This window comes from Tiliqua scincoides, chromosome 3 (genome assembly GCF_035046505.1).
Source record: "Tiliqua scincoides isolate rTilSci1 chromosome 3, rTilSci1.hap2, whole genome shotgun sequence".
Lineage (NCBI taxonomy): Eukaryota > Metazoa > Chordata > Lepidosauria > Squamata > Scincidae > Tiliqua > Tiliqua scincoides.
In genome coordinates this window covers 27,423,834-27,448,496 of record NC_089823.1, presented here as the reverse complement: position 1 = coordinate 27,448,496, position 24,663 = coordinate 27,423,834, and the positions used below count along the sequence as shown (strand labels likewise).

At 41.1% G+C, this 24,663-nt stretch overlaps 1 protein-coding gene across 4 annotated transcripts in view; it reads right to left on the bottom strand.

Moving 5' to 3' along the window:
- The window catches only part of FRY (FRY microtubule binding protein), a 256,079-nt gene that overhangs the window by 68,991 nt on the left and 162,425 nt on the right, over positions 1–24,663 (bottom strand). For all 4 annotated transcript variants that reach the window (XM_066620128.1, XM_066620125.1, XM_066620127.1 and 1 more), the window contains 13 exons: positions 23,529–23,653; positions 21,210–21,267; positions 19,698–19,789; positions 19,343–19,515; positions 15,887–16,047; positions 14,671–14,781; positions 12,406–12,560; positions 7,012–7,111; positions 5,940–6,111; positions 4,879–5,135; positions 4,393–4,539; positions 3,878–4,046; positions 1,311–1,401 (listed from right to left, as the gene is read on the bottom strand). In XM_066620128.1, the coding sequence (XP_066476225.1) occupies positions 1,311–1,401; positions 3,878–4,046; positions 4,393–4,539; positions 4,879–5,135; positions 5,940–6,111; positions 7,012–7,111; positions 12,406–12,560; positions 14,671–14,781; positions 15,887–16,047; positions 19,343–19,515; positions 19,698–19,789; positions 21,210–21,267; positions 23,529–23,653 (1,811 nt within the window). The remainder of the gene's footprint in view (positions 1–1,310; positions 1,402–3,877; positions 4,047–4,392; positions 4,540–4,878; positions 5,136–5,939; positions 6,112–7,011; positions 7,112–12,405; positions 12,561–14,670; positions 14,782–15,886; positions 16,048–19,342; positions 19,516–19,697; positions 19,790–21,209; positions 21,268–23,528; positions 23,654–24,663) is intronic.

Below are 24,663 nucleotides of genomic sequence, written 5' to 3'. Positions count from 1 at the left end.
AATGTCTGTCCCAAGATTTTGAAAAAATCCAATTTAAACAATACTGGTAAACATTTTGTAAGGAAAGGAAAAATGATATTGCCTAGAATCAAAATTATTTATTATTTGGTTGTTTATGCAGTCTCTTCTGTTAAGAACTCCATCTGGATCAATCTATGTATCACACCAGCCTTATCTCTGTGGTATTCATCTGTTTAATCAGATATATGTCATGGAGAAATGAAGAGATGATTATCATTGAACTGTGCAAGCTTGCATTCAAAGGTAACATTTAGCAAAGCAGAGAAGAAAACACAAAAGCAGAGATAATATAAATGATATGCTTGTGTATTATATTTTCCTATCTGTTTTCATGAAACTGTTCTTAAAGTGGTATGCAATAAGCAGGACATTTTCTTTACAGAAACATCCTGTTCTCTGAAGTGTTCCAAGGGGTATTTTTATATCTGAGAAACATTCTCTCTTGGTAATGGGCAAAGATATATCACAAATGGGAGGATTTACCCAGCTTTTCAGATCAAGCCTGGAAAGCAGAATCCCTAAACCTAAACTAATTTTAGTTAGTTCATTGAGGACAAGTTTATCAATGGTTACTATAGTTATGATGAATATGTACTACATCCACCGGTCCCGCCTCCCTCCCTCCCTGCTCCCTCCCCCTGGCATGCCTCCCCCCGCCCTCCACCCCTCTCCCCAGAACGCCTTCTCCCTGCTTCCCCCAACCTCCGCTTTCCTTTCTGCTGCTCAGCGGTCTGTGCAACTGCCAAGCAATGGAGGCTGAGGTGTCCACCCAGTGCACACTGGTGGTAAGCCGGTGTGCAGAGCTCAGGATTCGGCTCTTAGACTAGTACTAAACAAGCCCTCATCACATCTCTGCTCCCCTCATCCTGTCCCCTATGCCCCACCTGTGCTGCCCTCTTGCCTGGTTGTGCTTCTCAGTGCCTGCCAGCAGTGGCATCCTGAGAACACAGCAAAAGAAGTTTCTGCCACTGCCTTCTATCACCAGGGACAGGCACCACTTGGTGCTTTTGGGTTTCTTGATGACAGCAGTCTTCAAGCGCCCCAGAAGTTCCTGTGGCACAAAGGCTAGCGTATGTTCCGCCCAGCCTTGGTTGTGGGCAGCTTTGGCCGCCTTGAAGAGTCCAGGGGCTGAATTGCGGTCAGTGGTTGTAGTGTTTTTCCTGGAGCGGCCTCACAACCTGCTGGCAGCAGTGGGATAGTCGGACCATGGACAGGCGGATCAACCATTTCTGGTTCATATTTGAGAGAGAGAGAGAGACAGAAAGATTTTGATTCAATAAAGTACTAACCGTTCATCTGTTTCTTTCACAATTCTGTTCTCTTCCATGTCAGGAAAACTATCTTGGCCAGCTACTACAGTATTACTGCTTGATGTGGTTCCTGTATGTGTAAAACAAAAAAACAAGAATACAGGTCCAACCTTGTTATACACTGATTTTTTATACATGGATTTCACTCAACTCAAATGGCACTGCAAATGAGAAGAAATGTGCTGATCCCTGGAGAAGAGGTAAAATGCATCCCTTTAAAATCACAGTTTAAAAAAATTGCTTTTCTTACTGTAGTAGAGAGACAGTCATGCAAGCAATTACAGGTATAACCTAATTACTCAGATTTTTCACTCCTGGAAAAATTCATGGATTTTTCTATCCCAATGCAATGAGAAGGGCCTTTTAAAGCTAACAATAGCCTTGGTAACTCAAGAGAGGGAAGCCGGCTGACAATCCATCAATCATTCTCTCTCCAGGCATGTAGAACCCTCTCCTCCCCCTGAGCACCTGAAAGAATGCAAGTCATTATCACCTCCTCCATTAGCTCCTGGAGAGAGAAAGATCATCTCTGTGTGCATTACAAAAGGTCAGCAAGGCTGTTTTTAAATCACCTAGCAAAAGGACTTTGTTTTTTTAATGGATATGCTTTAGTGCGATTTTTGCCATTCACATGAGTCCTGGGAAAGGAACCCTCCTGAATAATGAGACTCAACCTATACATATCAAATACTTACACAATATACTTTTGAAAGATTTTTCACTCCAACCAAGAAAAAAAATGGTTATCAAATTATGTTTAGAGCATTTTCTTACAACCAGGACCAACTATAAAAAAGATAGCCTTTATATGTGCAACAAACAGTCAACTCCACAAGTAGCCCATAGTCTGTCAGACTCACTTCACGCACTGCCTGTTGTGCGTGTTGCCCTTCATGAGGAAGACTGCAGTATAGGGCAGTACAATGGCAGCTCGGTTAGGAGGCTGGCTGAACCCCTCATTTCAGGTGGCAGGTTGAGGGAGGCTTCTAATTGATGGAGAATGCCTTGTACCTATGCCTGCCCACTAGCTTCCCTGACCATTGACTGCCTGTCAGCTTGAATCTCCTGCCCCATCTTCTTCTTGCATGCAAGAAGGTACAAGAGGAGCATGGAGAGTCTCATCTTCCTCCTATAGCTCTGCTGCCACTGTGATTTTTTCCCGAGTGCTTTCAGAGAAGTACTTGAGAAAAGAGCCACCACTGCTTCCACTGCCTCATTTTCTCCCAGTTGCTTCTTGTCAAGTGGTAGAGTGGAAAGAATCCTCCCCCAGGATTGTCTACACAAGTCACATTACAAAAAGTAGCAACTAAGAAGGATGTGGATGGTGAGGTATGTGCTGATGGAGACAACAGATTGGCAGTATTTATGGCACTGTTCCAGCTTGGACTTCCACTCGTACATGCTATTTCTTCACTCACTCTTCTTGCCCAACACTCACAAACTGAATCCTCTGAGTTCAAACCCTCTTGAAATTACTTTAGAGGGAAACTGAGTAACCAAGTTGAAAGACTTCTGAGTGTTGGTCACAGACATTGAGGCTTCAGCACAAGCCTCCAGTTTTTTTGAGCTGCTAGCTGCTGCAGCATCATGAAAGTTCTCAGGACTGTTCCTGACTGCCACCATGCTGCCTGCAATGATACTGTAGATGCAGGGATAAAAGAAGGGCTGAAGTCTCCTGAAGTCTCACCTCCAAAGTATTTGCGGAGAGGGAAGCACAGGGGAAGAGGAAGAAAATCCTCTAAGCCCTCCACCTTTATATGATTAACAGCCCAATCCTGGGCTACTGCAGCAGCATCCTGAACACAACCGGGCAGCTGCCAGCAGCTTCTCAGGGAAAGGGGACACTTGTCCTCTTCTCCCAGGTAAGGAAAGTAGCCCCTCAGTGGGGCTACTTGATCCTACAGCAACCCTTGTGTCGCTGTAGAATCAAGAGCCTCTGTGTTGGGTGGTGGACCTGACATGGAGGCTCAGGATCCAGTGGAGCAGAGCTCCACCCCCTCCCACCCTGCTCCCTCCCATTGGCATGCCTCCTCCCCACCCTCTCCCCACCCTTCCTCTCCCTGCCCCGGAACGCCTCCTCCTCCTCGCCTCACCCATGCCTCCACTCACCTCTCCACCACCCGGCAGTCTGCATGACTGCCGAGCTGTGGAGCACCGGTGATCCACAGGTGCTACCCCAGCACTGAGCCAGCACCGGCGCTGGACCGATGCTGAGGGCTGCGAATGTGCTTTACAGCACGCTTGCAACACTCACCGCCAGCAGAGCACTGGCGGTACAATCTCACGACTTGGCTCTAATTCACTACGTGTGGAGAAAAGGCGGCAAAGGAATAAAGAGCCTTTGATGCCTCCTCTTGTTCTTTATGCGATGCCTTGGAGGTTCCAGCTTGTTTTAATTATCTTTTTACTTAGAACTTTTTTTTCTTAGGTTTCAGCTGGGCTCTACCTGGAGATTGAACTTAGAGCACATGCTTTGCATGCAGAAGGTCCTACTTTGCATGCAGAAGGTCTTACAAGAAAGTGATGAGAGAGTGTTCACTTCTTACCAGAAGCAGCAGCTGAGGCCTTGTTGCTGGCAGTAAAGCGGTAGAATGGTGGATTATCACAATGCTGGACTATAGGGTTTACTGGATCAGTTTGCTGCAATTCAAACAGAAGCTCTTCCATCGTTTGAATGGTGTTGTTTCGACATAAGTAGATGGCAACTTTTTTTATCTGAAGAAGAAACAATATTTACTTGCCTCAACACAAAAGTAGTTTATAAATGAGCACAATATGATACTTATAATGAATATTTTTGAAGCTAAAGTGTAGTCTTTTCACAGCAGAGCTGTCATCCACTTATCTACTCTGCCCTAAAATCTGTTTATAAATAAGGTTCAAAAGAGGGAGGTGTACAGAAGGATTTGTCTACGGGACAACTAGATTTAGGAGTGATAACTGCATTATATTTGAAAAGACTCATACCAGACTCATACATACAATAACTTGTAGTAGAATTTTATTTTGCATAGATATTGTTTTGCTCAAACAATGCAAAATAGTTTTAGGAACCACTTACATAAGGTAAAAGGACAGTATCACTGCTAACTCCACACAAGCTTATCAAAAATTGCAGTGTTATTCTCAGGTTGTTGCTCCATTTTTCATTGTTAGCTAAAGCATTCCAGACATTCTCCATTTCAGGTCCAGGGACTTCATCTCCATACTGCAGAGAAACACAGACACTGAACTTGATAAAAAGAAATACAGTTTTTCCACAAACAAGACAAAAAAAATACTCAGAAAAAAACTGAAGAAATAATCTTTCATAAATGAGCTGCTTGTGTTGGATACCAAAGCTTGCACTATGAACCTATCACAGTTCAGACAACAGAATTATATACTGTAACCTGACCAATGAGCCCCAGTACCCAGTTCACTCCAAAGGCAGGATTCAATAACGGATCAGACCGAGTACAGGTTTATGCAAAAACTGAAGAATAATACTATTTACAAAAAGATGCACTGGAATTCCTATTTAATAGGTATGTATTTACACACTTACCTTAGCAGTCATATACATCAGATTGTTCAGCACCAATGATGTGGCTTCTGGAGAGCCCCAACCATTTCCTTTCAGTCCGCATGTGACAATTATTTCCCCATCTTTGTCCTTTATTTCATCCTCTGGGCTACTAGGACTTGAACCTGGGAGAAGAAGTCTGTTGTCTACAAGCTCAAGATTATGAAGCCATGGCAGTAGATAGGTAAGCATGATTTGGCGCCCATTTGGATGAGTTGTTGGGAATCGCTGACTTACTTCTAGAAAACAACAAAAGCAAAGGCTCATAGATTTAGAAGTTAGATTATGAGATATTTAATTCAACCATCTTCCCTATCAAGCATTTTTCTAGAAGGATTTTAAAAAGATGATTTCATACTTGCTTAATCCACATGTTAATTTATATTGGTAGAAGTATACTGAACATGTTACACTTCTATCAACCGACTTACAACTCACGCTCTCTTTCTTTATCTGATGACCTTAAGCCTGTAAAGGAAAAGAAATTCCCAAAATACAAAAGTACAGGTAAAATGTTTTAATGTGAATATAATTCAGGCTTAACGTCTTTGCTTGAAAAGCAATGAAGCTTAGCTCATAGCCAGTGAAAACTAAAGTACAGACAGAGCGTTTAGAAATAGGATTCAAAAATTATGTTCAGTATTCAGAAAGTACAGTACAATGAAATAACATTTACAGCTAACAGATGATAAGAAAAAGCAACATAACAAATCAATACAGGAAATCCAAAATCTTGGATTCTGACTAAGTGGACTCTCCATTCTGCTGCTCCTAATATATAGAAGGGTAAGAGAAGATGAACTGAGAGGCTTTCCCCAAGGCCTCTCAGTTCATCTTCTCTTGCCCTTCTATGTACTAGGCCTCTCAGGCCTTGTCCTATTTGCTAATTTGGGCAAATTGACTCTGGAGGGTAATGTTTATTTATTTAAAAAATTTATACCCCACCTTTCCTTTATCAAGGGAAATGCCCAAGGCAGCTATACTATATCACCTTTCTAGCACAAAAGTAAACCTCAGCTAAACTTATCAATGGAAAGTTGTACCTGAAAATAGAGGAAGTGTAAGCTCAGGATACATTCTTGCCAGTTCATATGACAGATGAGCTAGAGATACACTGTAAAGTGGCGGCAGTGGACCATGAGTCCCATAAAGAATGCTGCCAGGTCTTTGCTCAGCTACTTTCTTGGAATAAACAATGAGCTTGGCCTCCAAAATCTATAACAAAGAAGAAAAATTAAAAAGTGATATTGCAGATTTTCTACATTTTAATAATATTTTAAAAGGGCAGTATATCACAAAATTGAGTTTACAATATATTTTTCAAATGACAGAAGTTTAGCCTTTAGCTGAGGCCAGTACACACTCTCATTAAGGATACAAAAGGATTGTTTCCCATCTGTTTCCCTTCCTTCTCTCACTGTGATGCCTTTGGTATCAACCAGATCAGAAATGCCTTCTTTTCAATCAACCATCCCTTTGGCTTTCTTTCTCTTTTCTACTGCTTGTTCAATCTTGCCTTGCACATTTTTTTGCAAGGCTCCCCAGTACGGTCTACTAGTTATGTTCCTGTCCTAAATATATTGTATAAAACATAAATTTATTTCCCCCAATTCTCCCTGGTTCTTTCTTCAAGGCTAACTGCCCTCCTGCCTAAGTCTCAATATCTCATCACTACAGTTTTACAGATATGATTATTGTAAATTTGCATACTAGATGGTCAAAGAACAAAACAAACATGAAACACATTTGCTAAATGTATGAGGAAGCCAACTTCAGTAAAAGTGTTGTTATCCAGCGCACATGATGAACAAGAGTTGCTGGTTACCCAAATATACCAGTTAAACAAAGTTTTCACAAGACTGACACCCCCCCCCCCCCCAACTTGGGCCATGTTAGGTGAACAAACAAGGGAGCTGGGGAGCTTCCTTAACTGACTCTTCATTAAATAGCACACTTTATTAAGCAAAATCTTTGCCTACCACCTCAGGTAGGCAGAGACGCCAGTTAAACAAGTTTGCAGCTTAGCCAAGTGCCAGACAACACAACCTTTTCTGTGTACAGGTATTGGTTTTTCCAAACTGTTTTACAGGATTAACAAAATTATTTCATACATGCCTGCATGAGTTGCATAGAAATTTCATAAATCTCTCTGTTGGTGTCAGATGCTTTGAACAGGACTAAATTTAAAAGTGTCACTATATCAAAAGGGTAGTTCCTGAAAGAACAAACATATTTTTATGAACATTTTTGCTCCATAGGGATTCTATATTTATAAATCAAATATCTAGGCTGGTTTTCCACAGAAGCTGAGTTCAGGGCAGCACAGGATAATCAATAAAGCCAAAACATCAAATAAAACAATTGAGCCAACTATATCAAACATCATCAGTACAAACTCAGATTCATGCCCCCCAAATACAAATAGATATGACAACTCCTCTTCACAAAGGCAGATGTGAGAAGTGTCTATTCTTCAACTACACACAAAACAAGGGTTATTTATTAATGCAAATTATGCACACTAAAATTTATAAGCTGTAGGTTGCAATCTTATATTCACTTTCCTGGGAGTAAGCGCCATTGAAACACAATGAGACTTACTTCTGAGGAGATATGCCTAGGATTGCATTGTCAGTTGATATATAATTCAGCATCTAATTTCCTGGAATCTCAGAACACGTGGCCCTGCCTGTTGCCACTGTTAACTTAATCACATTTATTTTAGCACATAAATGATGAATCAGGTGGCAACTTCAGGCACTCAACTTTCAGTTTTACCCACTCCAAACATGGTGATGAAAAACAGGCAGAAATTTAAGGAATGTGAAGGCATTCCTTAACCCCTGAGGATATTGTTGAACATAAATGCAGGAAACTTCGTTTCTGTTTAATTTACTGCAATGCTACAATATGTTGCTATTAGTTATTTATTGTGATTAATGAAATTCCAGAGTGCATTTTAATATTTCTGTCTCACGGAAATGTTTCACAGGTGCCCCAACGCTCAGAGAAAAGCAGTTTTTATTATGGTTTTATGAAACAAGGGAAATCTGGGTTGCTTCCAGACTGGAGTCTTTTAGCACTACCCAGTGATTGTTTTTCCACTTTCAGGGACATCTGGAGTTGCAAGTTACTTTCTGTGCTTTGTAATGTGGTGCTTTCTTGTTTGTGTATGTATCGCACAAACAATCCATCCACATTAGTAGGTACAACATAATGAGTGGAGCAATATAGGACAGTAAAATTATCCCCTCTGCTTTCTTCCCTGTTTTCCCACCCCAGTGGTTTTTGTTCCTGGAGAGAGGGGGCCATTCATTAGATGAGGTGATCAGTGGTAGATTACATGGAGGCGAGAGGGCAGCAGGTTCAGGGTGCCCTTCACCCTAAGCCTGCTGCCCTCACTGCCCCCATACAGTCCTTCATGGGCTGGATAGCTGATCTCCTACAATGATCCACTTTCCAACCACTAAAAGCAAGTGGATCATCGACCTCCTTACTATGTTCTTCATGCAGTTTCTTCAGACATGGAAGTACAGGACTTTCAGTTTGATTTATAGGAACAAAAGGAACTCCTTCATTTGCATGGTCCCTTTAAATAAAATGTGGAAGTCCTGCATTTCTGCAACCAAAGAAGCCATGGAATGAGCATGGTAAGTGGCTGCTATTATTATCATCCTCATTTTGGCACAGTCATGTTGTTTTGGACTGGATTTTGTATATATTGAGCTATTGAGTACTTCCCAAGGACCTAGGATAAGCAGCTATTTTTTGTTTTTATATGCACTGTTCCTAGTAAGGCAACCTTCTGTAATTGACCGATGGTACTCATCCCAATGGTGTCCAAGTGCTTTTCCAGATATTTCAGGATAGCACCCAAGGCCCCTATGACAATTGGTATTACTCTTGCTTTCTTGTGCCTTTCAATTTCTATCTGAAGGTCTTTATACTTGTTGATTTTCTCCAGTTCCTTATCTTATATTCTACTGTCACCAGGTATTGCAATGTCTACTATTCAGACTGTCTTATCCTTCTTATCAATGATGGTTATGTCTGGTGTGTTGCGTGGCAGATGCTTGTCAGTTTGTATTCTAAAATTCCAGAGCACTTTGACTTCTTCATTCTCTACCACTTTTCAGTTTTGTGGTTCTACCAGTTGTTACTCACAGGCAGTTTATACTTTTTACACATGTTCCAATGAAATATTGTTGCAGCTTTGTCATGCCTTTCTTTGTAATCCATCTGCATAATTACAGCAGCAGTCTTGCAGCAGCTGACCAGGTGGTCCACCATTTCATCAGCACTTTACACAAGCAACATTTGCTGTCTGTGTTTTCTCAATTTTGGCTCTATATGCATTTGTTCTTCGTGTCTGGTCTTGGGCAGCCAAAATTAATTCCTCTGTCGCCTTTTCCAATCTACCTGTTCTTAGCCAGTGCCAGATTTGTTGTTGTCAGCATTTCCTGCAATGTCTTTTATATATTGGCCATGGAGCACTTTACTATGCCATTTTTCTTTCCTGATCTTCATTTGATTTTTTTATAAGCCAGCTTTGTTATTGTATCACCAGTTTCTAGATAAATATTTGTTTACCAGGTATTCTTTGGTCTTTTGATTTTTCAGCTTCTTTTCTTTCAACTCCTTCAGCTTGCTGGCATTATATCTTAGCATAGCAATTTTGCTCTCTAACCTGATCTTCCATTTTAGTGATGCATTATTTTGATGTTTTAGTTTTACAATTTTGCAGGCAAGTTCTTCTGTTATTACTGCAGCAGTGCTGTACATGAGTTGGTTTATTTCCTGCAGTGAACTAGTGCTTATGGTGGTTACTACAATTTTTGTGTTTACTATAGCTGGCAAGATGCCTCATTTCCACAAGTTTTAACACAGGCAATCTACTATTATTATCTTTTCCAATCTGCTCAGTTATTTTTACCTTCAGTTCTTGTTGGTTTTCAGTTAGGCTTTCAGTTAGGTTCTTAGTGGCTGTCTGCTGGTATTCCTTTGCATCTTTTTAGATTGTGAGCCCTTTTGGGACAGGGAGCCATTTAGTTATTTGATTTTTCTCTGTAAACCGCTTTGTGAACTTTTAGTTGAAAAGCGGTATATAAATACTGTTAATAATAATTAATTATTAATAAAAAATTAATTATTATTAATTATTATTAACAGTATTTATATACCGCTTTTCAACTAAAAGTTCACAAAGTGGTTTACAGAGAAAAATCAAATAACTAAATGGCTCCCTGTCCCAAAAGGGCTCACAATCTAAAAAGATGCAAAGGAATACCAGCAGACAGCCACTAGAACAGACAGTGCTGGGGTGAGGTGGGCCAGTTACTCTTCCCCTGCTAAAAAAAGGAGCACCCACTTGAAAAAGTGCCTCTTACCCAATTAGCAGGGGTAATAAAGGACACTGTTGCTCTTCCTGCTGAGGTGAAGGCAATGGAGAAGACACCAGGGAAAGATTGTTTGAAACTGAATACGCGATGGGGGCTTCCTCTACTGGCAGGAGGGCAGGAGGTCTGGTCTAGAGGGTAGAGCCTCTGTCTGCCTGAAGATAACATCCCCAAGGTCGCCAGTTCGAGGCCACCGGCACCGTGCAACCTTGGAGCAGCTGACTAGCTGAAGCCAAGCAATTCCATCTGCTCGGAGCGTGGGAGGATGGAGGCCAGAATGTGAAGTCAGATCGGAATGAAACACCTTGAATGTAGTGGTTCTTGAAAGAAAGAACCTTCTTTGAAATTGTAAAAATCCCTATTTAAATAGGGATTTAGATAAAGACTGCCTATGTAAACCGCCTTGAATAAAGTCTTAAATAAAGACCAAGAAAGGCAGTATATAAATACCTGTTATTATTATTATTATGTTATTACTGCCAACTTCTCCTGTGTTGCCTCCTCAACTATCTGAGCTGCTAAACCTAGCAGTTGTTCTGTTTCTGTGCTCTGGGCTATTCTCTGAAATTCTTCCAATTCAACATCAATGAACACTTTATTCCTTGTAATAAATCGGTGCTGATCAGCTAATGTCTGCTCTGTAAGTTCTAATGTCAGATGTTCTTCTTTCCAGATCTTATGCATTCTCTTCAAATAACCCCTTCTTGCTGGTCTCAATTCATAGTAGCAGAGCATAATTTTTTTATTTTTCATTTTGCTAACTTTCTACAATTATGCGAGGCTTATTATTCCATACCCCTACAGCTGCGGTTTCCAAACTCTCCAAGAGTTTGAAAACCGCAGTAAGTGCTTGCAGGGGAGGGGAGGAGAGGGGAGGGAGGGAGGCAGCGGGGGGAAGGCAGTGACGTGATCCCCAGGATCACTTCATTAAGGTGGGCTGCAGGGACTTGGATGCACTCACCAGTCCCTGCAGCAGCCATCCTGCGGTGTGGGGAGTCCTGCACGAGTGTCTGAAGGTCTCCTCAGCCTGTTAAAAGTGAAAGTGGAGCGATCGCACTCCCTCTCACCCCTTTCCCACTCACTCCAGAGCCTTGTGTCAGCCCAGCCGGGCTGACGCAAGACTCGAGGAGGAAGCCACCTCAGAGGCTGGATTCAGCCTCCGTGTGTCAGTGCACCTTCATGTGCCGACGCAGCTTACTCCTAAGGAGGCGCAAACATGCTTTATGACCCTCCTGCCCAACAAATTCTCAGGTTTGCGCCGTTAGTCTGACTTCTCAGCAGAGGCCTATCTGGTTTAGGTGGCCATGTCCAGCTTATCCCCCTACCTCACTGAAGCATGCAAGCCCCACCACTACAAAGTAGCGTCCCATGGGGGTTATTATTATTATTTTGCATAGAAGCAGTGGACTTGAGAAAAAATCTTGTTACACTTGGCGTGGTGTTTCATGTAACATGCCTGAAGTTTTCTGCCCTCAGGGGAAACTTCCTTCACCTTTTCTGGGATACATGCACCTCCAGGAAGTCTACCAAAGGATGTCTGATAGCACCAAAAGAGGGATTAGTGCAATTTTTGCCACAAATTAACCCCAGATAGGATTGAACATGTGGCTGAAAATCCCATATGAATTGAAAGATACAGCTGACACTCCGTACATTTATTTGTTTTCTATCTTTTAGAAAACACTTTTAGCATTAAGGCAATATTTCCATACATCAGTATCATTTTAAAAAAAATATATGCATCAAGTTGTGGCATGGTGAATATCACACCTAAGCCAGTTTTTTTTTTTTCTTCCAGAATGGCACAAAGACACAGAGGGTCTATTTTACAGGGAAAGCATATTAGGCTTCCTGTCTAAGAAAATGTTCATTCATTTCCACTTGCTCACTGAAGCTCCTCTTGAAAAGAATATTCAGTGTGAATATTCAGAAGCTATACTAACTAACAGCAAACATGCTTGCAGTTGTTACTTTTTGTTTAATCATTACATAAGGTAGAATTTAAGTCTATTCCTATCTGAAATTGTAGGGTTAGTTAATAAGTCTCTGTTATGCCTCACCAGTCCGCCTCCACCAAGCTCCTAGAATGTCCTACTTTAAGAACGATTAATACCTGCTTCCACACACAGTTGCAATGGCTTTGAAACAACCGGAAGCAAGCTGGTATGATCCAGTATAACATCGGTCTATAGCCCAGTTGAAGAGGTTCATTTGGTCAGGATTTAACTCCAGCAATAAGACAACAACTTCACAGCCAAGTTGATGAACCTATGCACAAAGGGAGAGAATGGTAGAGGGTTTTGTAGAAACATGTAGTATTTGCATCAAATAATTAAAAACAAACATCATACCAGCAGCCAAAGTCTATCAGATCCACCATTCCAATAATGGCCAGTCAGATGTTTCAGGGCACTCTGTTGCTCTGACCTAACATCTGACCTAATCAGAAATATTCCACATGTGAACATGGAGAATAATTTTAGCTGTTAAGGCTAAGAGCAAATGGCAGAATTACTTTCTAAGAATTTGCCTAATTTGGGGGGAGGGGGAGAAATCTAACCTAAATGGCTCTCACCATGACTGATAATGAACTATTTATTTATATACAGTAGAACAATATTTCATTTTTTTCTAACCTGAGCCTACTGCCAAATCCACTTGGAAAAGGTATACATTGCATGAAAAAACTATCACTGTTAGTATTCATACTGAAAGTAATAGCATTTTGGTGCTAAGACCTCCACCTTCTAAGACCTCCACCATGCAGTAAAATGTTATTTTCTATGAAATAGCTTACTAATGGAAATATAGAATGCATCACCCAGTGCCAAAACTTCCTGCAGTAGCAAATAAATGCTTGCATGGAATGTATAGCTGCTCTGCTAATACAATGGAACAGATAGTAATATTATTCTGGCCTGGGTGTTTCAAAGGTGTTTCACTGAAGCTGCAAGCAGCAACAAGATGTTCCAAGGAGAGTAATTACACAGGCCTACAAAATTGAGGGTCAGAAAAGTTTTTCCCAAACTTTATGGTGGTTTGATATGAATTTGGGGTGCTGATTCCAAAAATGGCATCCGTTTTGGCCTATCACGTCTAGTTTTGGAGATATATGAGCCATGGTGTAGGCTTCCTCATGAGGAAGCTGCTTGAATCATTCACTAAAGAGGCTATGCCATGTCTCCAAAACTAGACGTGATAGGGCAAAACAGATACCATTTTTGGAATCAGCACCCCAAATAAACCCAGCAATTGGTATAACGTTTAAGGAAGCAAAATGTATTTTGGCCTGTGTTATTTACAGATAGCCAAGCCTGCATAGCATGACACAATTCCACAATACAATTTGGACAGAATTTGAGGATGAGTGGCAGAGAATTTTCATGTTTCTTTTAACCCCATCTGTGCCTCTCATGATAGCAGGGAAAAGCACAGAATCACATGAGCCAAAACTGTCAGCAAAGCCTCCATAGGTAAGCCAAGGGTCTCAGTAGTCAGTCAGCTTTCTCCACTTTAACAACTCTGTGCCCTTCTGATCCTATTGGCTATGTATCTCAATTCTTCATGTTTTCCCCAAATGTTCTAAGACTGAACTTAGAAGCAAAATAAGATTTTTTTCAAGTTCACCTTATTTGCATATATAATTTCATAAGCATACAAACCATTACAACTATTTACACACAAAAAAAACCCACTTTATTGTGAGGACATTTTAAAAGAAGTTCAGGCACATTTAATGTGGCACGGATCCAGCATGCAAGGGAAAACAGAGATCTGTGTTAGTGGTCCCATCTTCAAGCTAGTACACTTTTCAGCCTTTGTCTGAAGAGCTGCCCGTTCACTTCAATTTGATTCACCAGAAACTATTCCAGTAAGCAAGAGGAGCTTTAACATTTGCATTTCAGAAAGACTGCAATCAGGTGGGTAGTATATGGGGTGGAAAAACTTCAAATAGAAAGGCAAATATACATTGAGATCATACTGTCCTTGACCTTTTTCATTTGCAGGACATTAAAATGCCTTGAGTATTTCTCTGCAGAATTATTTATAATGCAAACCTATGCATGGTTATTCAGACAGAAGCTCCACAGTGATCAATGGGGCTCACTCCCAGGTAAGTGTGTATAGGATGAAGCCAAAGCCATACAAAAGGTATGTATTTTAAAACAGTAAAATATAATACAGCTCCTTTCACTACTTCAAGAGTATAGTAATAACAGCTGCTTATCACTACAGCCTGCAGAACCATCATACAGATTTCACTAGCTTTGGGGTGGAACAATGGGTAACATTGCTTGCAACTGCATAGTGGCCTGCATTCAACAAATGCCACACTCAAGACAATTTTAAAAGTATGTATCAGGGTCAATTTACTCACCCGTAAATCTTGACAAGCTAGAATGTTGTCAAGCCATTTGTAGAGATACCCATCAGGGGAAAGACCCACATTATCAAATACAGGGCCACAGCACAGTACTGCTGACATTGCCTAGCAACAGAAAAAAAGAGGTTGATTATGAAAATGTAACTATGTTTATTTCATTGCTTATGTGTTTATTTTAATTTGCTGCCCACCACATCTAATAGGAGAGGAGTAAATTTAAATCACAACGTAACTTATCAAGCCGTGTAGGCATGGAAAGGCTGAAGGGGTTTCAAGGAGGTTATTATAGTGATGTTTGGATTGTTGATGTTGTTGATGAATTTTAGAAAAGAAAATTCTAAAAAATTTTAAGCTAAAAATACCACAATCATAGCTTAAACACAGCCAACAAATATCAGTCAGAAGAAAATAACTTCCGTTGCTTCCTAAGTCAGTTTATGGCCTGCCCTGCACCAGTCAATTCTCATTTTCTCTCATCACATCCCCACAACACAATTATACTTTCTGCTTCTCCATCCTGACAAAGCAGTCATACCCAGCATACTGTCAGTGTGAAAATGTTCATTAGTAGCCACAGAAATAGCAGTTTCCTGTTTGCATGGCAGCCCAAACTATCATCCAATAATTTTCAGGGAAAAATGGTTAATGAACAGATTTTGTTAAAAAAAATCCTGAAATTAGAAGAATGTATATTACATTAAATAGGCTGCTTAAAATTCAGCTTTTAATGCTAATCCTTGCCTCCCCATCACAAATAAAAACAAATACAAATACAAATAAATAAATAGTATCAGCAAATAAATATTGCACAAAAATTCATAATGCCACAATAAAAATAGATCAATGATTTTCAAACTGGGACTGTGACCCAGCAGTGGGCCATGACCCAATTTTTTGTGGTTCATGAAACTTACAGGGCAGATTAGGTTATGTGCATCAAGGGTTAAACAAACTGCTACTTGGGAGAAGCACTGCTACCAATCAGCCATACCCCTTGGCACTTATAAATCTGGCAGCAGCCTCTATGGTCTCTAAAAAGTTTGAGAACCACTAGAAAATTATTTTGGAAAAAGGAAGAAATACGTTATTTCTAAGAAAACAGAGTCCGTTATTTGTGCCCATCTTTTCAACTTTGAAATTTAAGAAGAGTTTAGTTAGCATTACCATTCAAAGAGTTCTGCAAAACCACAATGTAGGAAGCACAATGTACCTTTAAAGCACAATATTGGTATCTTGTAATCTGGTGGTTTCTATCACTGTAACGATCCAGTGGTGTAAACATGATACTGAAAGGTCCAGCCCATTGACTAAATAAGATGAACAGGTGGTGCCTCAAACTTTGCTGAGGGAAAAGAAATCTCCGGTGGTGTACTGAAGAAATATAACATTAGCTCTGTTAATTTGCTAACCAATGAAAAGCACAAGCACAATTCTCATATACTATTTTGTAGCCCTAGGATGACTCCTGACAGCATGCATGGACATATTTTGAGAGAATGCACTATCTAGGCCAGGGGTGCTCACACTTTTTTGGCTCGAGAGCTACTTTGAAACCCAGCAAGGCCCGGAGATCTACCAGAGTTTTTTTTACAATGTTCGCGCCATCATAACATATAACATTTATGTGTACAATGTATGTTGGTGTACCTTGAGCCCCACTGAGTATAACAGGACTTACTCCTGAGTAGACATGCCTAGGATTAGGCTGTGAGGCTGCAATCCTAGCCACACTTACCTGGGAGTAAGCCCCATTGAGTACAATGGGCCTTACTCCCGGCGTTTCCTCCCAGAGGCACCTGAAGGGTGGGGGGTCGGCACTCCGCGATCTACTCATTTTGCCTCGCGATCTACCAGTAGATCACGATCCACCTATTGAGCACCCCTGATCTAGGCAGTGCATTTCTATTTTATCCCAAGGAATATATAAAGACACAGAAACAGATGAAACTCCTAGAACCAAAATCAAGAAAGCTGAGCTTATGAGTCATTTGTACCAGAGTTTCTCAACTTGTATACAGGAATGACTCAAAAGCTTTTCCATGGCTTTTCCACCCTTACAGCAATTCTCTTTATGTGATAAGCCTGTATTCATGCTAAAAATCTACCCATGGTGGGGGATCATGATTGTGGCCCAATCTAACATTAATAAATTGGACTTTACATGTGCCTACAGGTACATATGCATGGAGTCCAACACAAGGAACAGCTACCTGCACAATCTGTACACTTCAATTTTGAGGTACACAGATTGCAGAGAACATAGGAAGCTGCCTTATCCTCAGTCAGACCTTTAGTCCATCTACCCTGGTATTGTTAATAATGACTAGCAGCAACTCTCCAGGGTTTCAGACACAAATTTTTCTTCTTCCCTACCTGGAGATGTCATAGATTGAACCTGGAATCTTCTGCATTTAAAGTATGTGTGCTACAGCCCACCATTAAATGAGGAGGTGCTTGTATAGTCCATAAGCACCTCCTCATTTAAGGGTGGGCCATAGCTCACCTTAAATGGAGAGAACATCTGAAATCCAGTGTGCAAATGCCAAGGGGGAGTGGGACAGCTGCACTATGAGGTATGAATCTGGGGTGATCAAAATCCCTCATAATGTACATGATAGGCTATGGACTTTGGGTTCTGAGTATCTCAATATCCTGGAATGAAAGCAACAATGAATCTAACAACTAAACTTACTTTGAAAAAACAGCTATTTTGTTATATATAAAAAAAAGCTCTATTAGTTACATTTGGAACAATAGAATTGTGTAATGAATGAAAAGGGAAAGTTCTTTCTTAATATTGAAAGAATTCCTTCCAAAGAATGTTGCCTCATGTTTCACATGCTATGCATGCACTGGAGCCTGTGCAGCAATCGGTACTGCTGGTTTAATGTCTTGTAGGCAATGAGATGGATCTAATACAAATTTTCAGTGAACATGGAAGAAGCCTTCGGATTGCCAGTGCTTACATGAGATGTTTTTTTATACTGTCTCAATAAATGGAAAATGTTCAATTTGCAAAGCAATCATTCAGCACAAAGGGCACGTAACCATAACTAAATTAAGCCTGTGCTACAAGAAAAATCATTGATCACTTGATGGAAGCTAGTTTTCTGGAGATGAAAGTCAACTGTTCAATTGCCAATTGGTAGCCACAAATCATCTATGTTGAAGTACTGGGATATATGACAATTCAGGACCACTTCACATTACAGAATTCTTACACCAAAATGTTAGGAATTAATGGGAAAATGTGTGTCGATGTAGAATATTATGTACAACAATACATGAGTTTTTCATTCTATGTGTACATGCCAAAATGCACACACCTACACTAGTCATATGCAACTACCTACATCCAAATTTCACTCTGATTTCACATTCTCATTCCTCAGTACTTCTCCGTTTCACAGTCCCAACCCTAATGTCCTATGTATTTCTTCTTTCCTCAGCCTACTGCCTTCTGAGATTCCTAGGGCACAATCCAAACCTGCGCTGAAGCAGGCAAGCCAGGAGGCTTGCGCTGCATCCAACGCAGGTTCGGTGGCAGCAGCGGCTCAGCCAGAGGCAAGGGGAAACTCTTCCCATTACCGCTGGGTAAGGCCTGCTGGCCACAATGTGTCTCCTCGGACCTGCGTCACCTCTGGAGGCAGCACAAGTTTGAGGACAGTGGAGCAGCTTGAAGCCACTCCATTCTCTGCGGGGATGGGCACTAGGATCCAGCAAAACTGCCGGCTCCCAGCCCCGCCTCCAGCTCCCCGCGCACCCGCCCGCCCCCGGGACCACCCATCGCCCGCCCTTCCCCCACCCAGAACTGCCTCGTTCCCTTCTCCTCCTCCCCACGCCTACCTTTGCTGCTTGTGTTGGCACAGGCGCGCCAGAAGCGGAGCACAAAAGCAGAAGCGGAGCATGATCACTCCGCTTTCCCTTCTGATGGGGCTGCAGGGACTGGGGTGCACCCTCCAGTCCCTGCAGTAGCCGTCCATGTGTGCGGAGAGCTCTGCACAAGCGCCTGCAGGGTGCCCCAGGTCAGGGGAAGGGAGAGTGGGGCGATTGTGCTCCGCTTCCGCTTTTGTGGAGGCAGAGCAGATTGCTCCACTCTCCCTTTCCCTGACCTGGGGCACCCTGCAGGCGCTCATGCAGGGCTCCCCACACTCAGTGACGGCTGCTGCAGGGACTGGAGGGTGCACCCCAGTCCCTGCAGCCTCCTGAGCGATGTGATCCTGGGGATCGTGTCGCTGCTTCCCCCTGCCCCTGCTGCCTCCCCCCCCCCCCACAAAGAGTTACTGCGGGTTTCAAACTCCTGGAAAGTTTGAAAACCGCAGCCTTAGCCAATAGCTATGTTGAGACACTTCTGTTAGCCTAGCCTCTCTGTGACATCTGACAACTCAGCCAATCAACACCAAAAGCTTCAATACTACTACTCCACAACCACATTCGTAGCCTATTACAAAAATATATGATGACTGACTGATCCTCAAAGGCTTTGTCCAGTTCCCTAGAAGGTTCCCCAAAGGCTTTATTTAATTCAGAGAGTTATTCTATTCCCTGACACTGACATTTCCCTGCCCACTCTTATGCATAAGGATGGCCGCTAAATTATTTAGAAGCTTGTATTTTTATTTGCATTGTGGTTCCGTAATTTACATAGATTATCATATCTCCATACCTGGCACACACTGAATCAGGTTGGCAATCATTGCACTAAAATGGGCTCTCATGTCCTTAAGAATTTCAACTTCCTTATCATTTTCAGCTTCTAATAACATGCGGGTCAAGTCAACGTACTCTAAGAACAAGGCTCCAAGTGCCAAGGTATCACGTTCCAAAGCTCCATTTGTACTGTGACAAAGAAAAGAGTATTTTACAGAACCATTCAGCTAGAATATCAAAATTAAGAATGTAAAAAGAAAGCACCTAGGTTATACATGTGAATAGTTCCAATTTTATTTTACTAAATTACTACCAAACAAATAATCGACACTGTTATGGGACAATGTTCCATTTGAAAAGCAATATCCTACCTATCACTTATTACACCAGCATCAGCAAGTAATTCAAAAATTCTCAGTAGCTGTAACCGCAGTAGATCTCGGCGCTCACGACGTTTCTTATTCTGTTTGGCAGAAAGAGAGGGATATATTTAAATCACATCAATTACACAGATACTGGTCTTAGCAATTAAATCTTATCAAGCCTGGACTTGAAATTAAAATTTTAAAAGATGATAAAAGCTTTGAACCCTTTCCCCTGTGATTAGCACACACTGAAAATGCTGTAGATGACAGACATTTTTTCTTATCAGAAAGAGTTCAAGGAAAGTAACACGGATAATTTAAGAAGGAAAAACATAGCTAGGATGCCTTTTGCATTGGTGGTCCAAGCTATATGTTCCACTTCCTTTACTCTGTAACACACCATCGCAATGGGCAAACACACAGTGGGGATGCTTGTGGCATAAATATACTTTACACATATGTATCTGCAAGAAGTTATTGTGTAATTCCACTAAGATCCATTTACTCTCCCTTTCTTGGCTTTTAGAGCTCTGTAAACAAGTACCTTGGAATTCTTATGATTTACTGCTTTGGCTCATTTTCTTGAATAAAATTTACTCAGGTGGAGAAGTAGCACTGCTTCATTAAAAAAATTTCAGAAATGAGATCTCTTCTCCCACACCTTGGTAGTGAAGTATACCTCCTTTTATGTAATAGGGAGTGAGACACTTCTTGATTTGTGTTAATTGGATTCAGACTATTTTATACTAATATTTATATAACATTATGTAATGAGCAGCCCAGTCCTAAACTACGTTGGCGCAGGGGGCCACAGTGTCTGCTGTATCCAGCACTGCTTTGGAGTAAGCTGGAGGTCTCCTTAGGGCAAGGGGATATTTTCCCCCTTATGCCGAGTAATGCCCCAGCCTGCCTTATGAAGCTACTCAGATCTGTGCCTGCTACAAAGCAGACGCAAGTCCAGGCTGCACCGTCAAACGCTGGCAGGCCTGGGACAGGGGTTAGGATATGGCGGAGGCCTGCTCTGTCAATCCTGACCCTCCCAGTCCTGATCTGCCCCATCAAATGCTATTCCACCCCCTCTCCAAGTCCTGAATACCCTCCCACCACCCTGTGCCACTCAAACATTTACCATTGCCAGTGGCTGGGGACCTGGATGAAGTTTGATGATTCTTATGTTCTTAAGCATCGGTGGGACAGTGCAGGCCTCCCTGTTGTGCTGCTTATTCTCTGGGTGTGCAAACATGCTTTACGGCATGTTTGCAACACCTTCCACCTTTGCAGAGACTGCTGTCCCAGCAGACAATTAGGATAGAATTGTGCTCTGAATAATACAGAATCCTTAATCCATTTGTTAATAATCTTGAAATAAATTTGATGTACTTTCATACACAAGATCCTTGCTAAATCTCAAATTAGTGACATGTTTTAATGTCTGCTTCTAACAATATATGTAACAATATCCAGTAACAATGTATGTGTTGCCTGTTAAACAAAAAAAGCTTAATAAAATCAACCAACCTCTGGTCTTCTCTCCAACGCTTCTTTCATTAGTGGGTGAAGTTCTTCCACTAATTCCCTAGATTACAAGAAAGTACTTTTGTGAAACAAACTCTGTCTTAAACAGCAGACTAAGGTTTTATTCTTTATAATAATAATGATGATTTTATTTATACATAGTCTGCAACTTTGGCTATCATGCAATGGCTCCAAAGAACACAAAGAGGTCTCCATAGAGGATGCTCAATTCTTATCATCAGAGAATTCACTATACATAAGGGTTGCTCAATCAGAGCACCACTGAACAGTGAAGTTAATGGGATGACCTTTGTTTCACTGCCTTTCAGAGCACTATGTAATTCTGGATTGCAGCTACAGTGTATATGAGTCTCAGGAACAAGATACTTGCATAGATACATGTTATTTTAAGTGATTATTAAGACTTCAGCTAGGCCCAGAGTTCTGTAAAGTGTCTTTACCTGTACAGGAAGACCCCTTAGCACATCATCAAGGTAAGTGGAATAGAGTTATACTGACAGGATATACAGGACAGATAGGGAATTCAAAGCCAGGAGCAATTTAAATACCACCTCACCCTTCAGTGACATATCTGAGACAGGTTTTCTTAGCGGAGATACAGAGAAAAGCTTGGAGCTCCATCAGCAAATGTAGCCATTTACAAATTCCAACTGAACATTGCCAGTGGGAAACCTGAAGCCTTGTCTTGTGCCTTTGGAGAATGCAGGTTAGATCTTTGTCAATCAAAGAGCAAGTCCACATAGATGTCCTCTCATGAGACTGAGTGTGATGCCCTCAAGGAAGGACATTGTGCACTGAACATACAGCACTTGACTTGATGTACTGACACTAGTAATAAATGTTGGCAAAGGCAAACCTGGTGCCCATGGAATCCAACACTGGAGTCAGAACATTTATCCCTGTTGCTGAGTATAAAAACTGTCAATCCTGAGTAGATCCCATGCATTCAGTTTCCTGAAAACTGAGCTGACTAGTAATCCTACCTAGGCTCTGCTCTGTTAGTATTACCCTAGTAGAATTGTTACGTACTATCCACAGATGAACTCTAGCCCTATACCAAGACAACAGGTTACTTGTTCAAACAGGCAAAAAAAAATACTGCAAAGGATCCCATGTTACTAAAATCTTGTACATGTGCATACATGCAATTTTTTTGCATCAGAACTGCATTGGGGTGTCTACTTATACTCTAATACAAACAACCATCTCATTGCACTGAAAGTCATTTCACAAGCAGATGTTGCATTGTTCTTTAGATTGCAGCCTTGAAATCCAAAACTGTGTGCAGGATGTAACCCTCTATGAATCACAACTGACACATTTCGCTTTCTGTAATCATTTGATACATATTTTAATAATATTTCAGACCGTACAAAATGGTTATGAACTATTAGCTAAAATATTTAGGCACCCAAAGCATAGCACTCATAGGAACTATAGTGATGGAAGACATCTTCTGCTTACAGTTCCCTCTTGTAATTCTCCATTCCCCCTGCAGCTCCCTCATGCTGCATATCAGGCTTTGTCTAGAGTCCCCTTACTCCCAGCAGTGGCTTTTCAGGAGGCTTAGGGACTTCAATAGCGAGGAGAATATGGGGAAAGTGGCTTCCATCAGTGTATCGTCCATGAGCACTACACTCTGGATGCTCCCCCTTTTTCTTTATAATAGCCATATAATAAAACAGTGTGATTTACTAATTACTATTTAATGACATATTAGGGATTCAACAGATGCTACATATATGCCTTCATATACTATTCTTACGGCCCAATCCTACCAAGGATGCACTGCATGCTATTATGGGGGTGATATGGGAACGATGGACAGCCTGCAGAAGGTAAGTAAAAATACTTTTACTGACTCCCACAATAGGAAGCCTATGGAGGGGGGGTCAGTAAAAAATATTTTTCTTATCTCCTGCAGGTTGTCCAATCACCCCCCCCCCCACCACAGCATGCAGGGTGTGCCCAGTTGGTACACCTGCATTCTATAACACAGCAAGGGATAGACTGGGCTATGAGTCTTGTTGGACCAACGCTAGCCATTATATTTTATGGCCCAGCTTTTGCACTATCATAGAGTACCTTGTGCAGCTGGAACACATATGGCCTTAGGCACTGAAAACATTTCTATGCCTCTTTTATATCTTTCTCTGAATCTCGACCAAGCAGCTCAGAACTGTTTTTGCACTCCATTGTGTCTCCTCAATATAATACATCTGCATTGTTAACATTTTTTCCACAGTGATACAAAGCAAATCTTACATGGCATGAATTTCTCATAGGTCAACTGTACAATACCTGAAGACAAGAGAATTTGTTCTTCCAAAACCTAATACAAGTGATTCAGTAATTTCTATGCTTTCAAGTCTCATCAAAGGCACAAGTTGTTTCAACAACACACCAACAGATGGGGTTCCTATAGTCTAAAAATAAAACCAGGGTAATGTTTAATCAATGCAGTGAAGAATTTAATGAATATAATTATTAAAGCAATATAAAAAGATACAATTACAAAGTATGCACTACTGGCATAAAGATTACTGATGAATTAAAAAACTACATATTATAAATCAGTATTAAATAACTTAATACAGGTCCAGCCTATTTATACACAGATTTTTTGTACATGGATTTGACTCAACACGAATGGCCCCTGCAAATGATAAGGAATGTGCTGATTACTGGAGAAGGGGAAAATGCATCCCTTTAAAAACAGTCCTTTAACAATAGCCTCCTTAATGAGAGAGAGAGAGAGAGGGCAGCTGGCTGACAATCCAACAATCCTTCTCTCTCCAGGCGACCCCTCCCTTCCCCCTGAGCACATGAAAGAAAGGTGATCCCTTTGCATTGGTGAAGGGAGGGGCTGAGTGTAAGCTCTCAGCTCTTTGTAAGCTCTTGGAGGACTGATTGATGGATTGTCTTGTTAATGACTCTTATCTTACATCACAAAGGTCAGTAAGGCTGTTTTTAAATCACAGGAGCAAATAAGCTTTGTTTTTTAAACTGATTTGCTATAGTGCAAAAGTGCTATAGTTTTTTTGCCATCCACGTGAGTGCTTAGAATGGAAACCACCAAATAATGAGGCTCAACCTATAGTCATTTAGAATTTTCTATATTAATGGATATCTATTTAGGCAATCTCCCATTCAGGGTAATTTACAGGGCTACACCTACTGAGCAGCAGCAGAAAAAACTGAATAATGTGCCTTTATCCCATTCTCTGCAATACTATTTTGTGTACTGTTTATGTTCATATGATTGTTGTGAGTGTAAATTTGTCACATGCCAAATGTACTATAAATCAGCGAGCTAGATCTTTATCATGAACAGTCTATCTTATGTTATCCCATGATATTCCAGGTGCACGATGTGTTACAAAACACAAGGCTTGACTATTATATTTTTTAAAAAGAAAAAACTATACGATTTTAT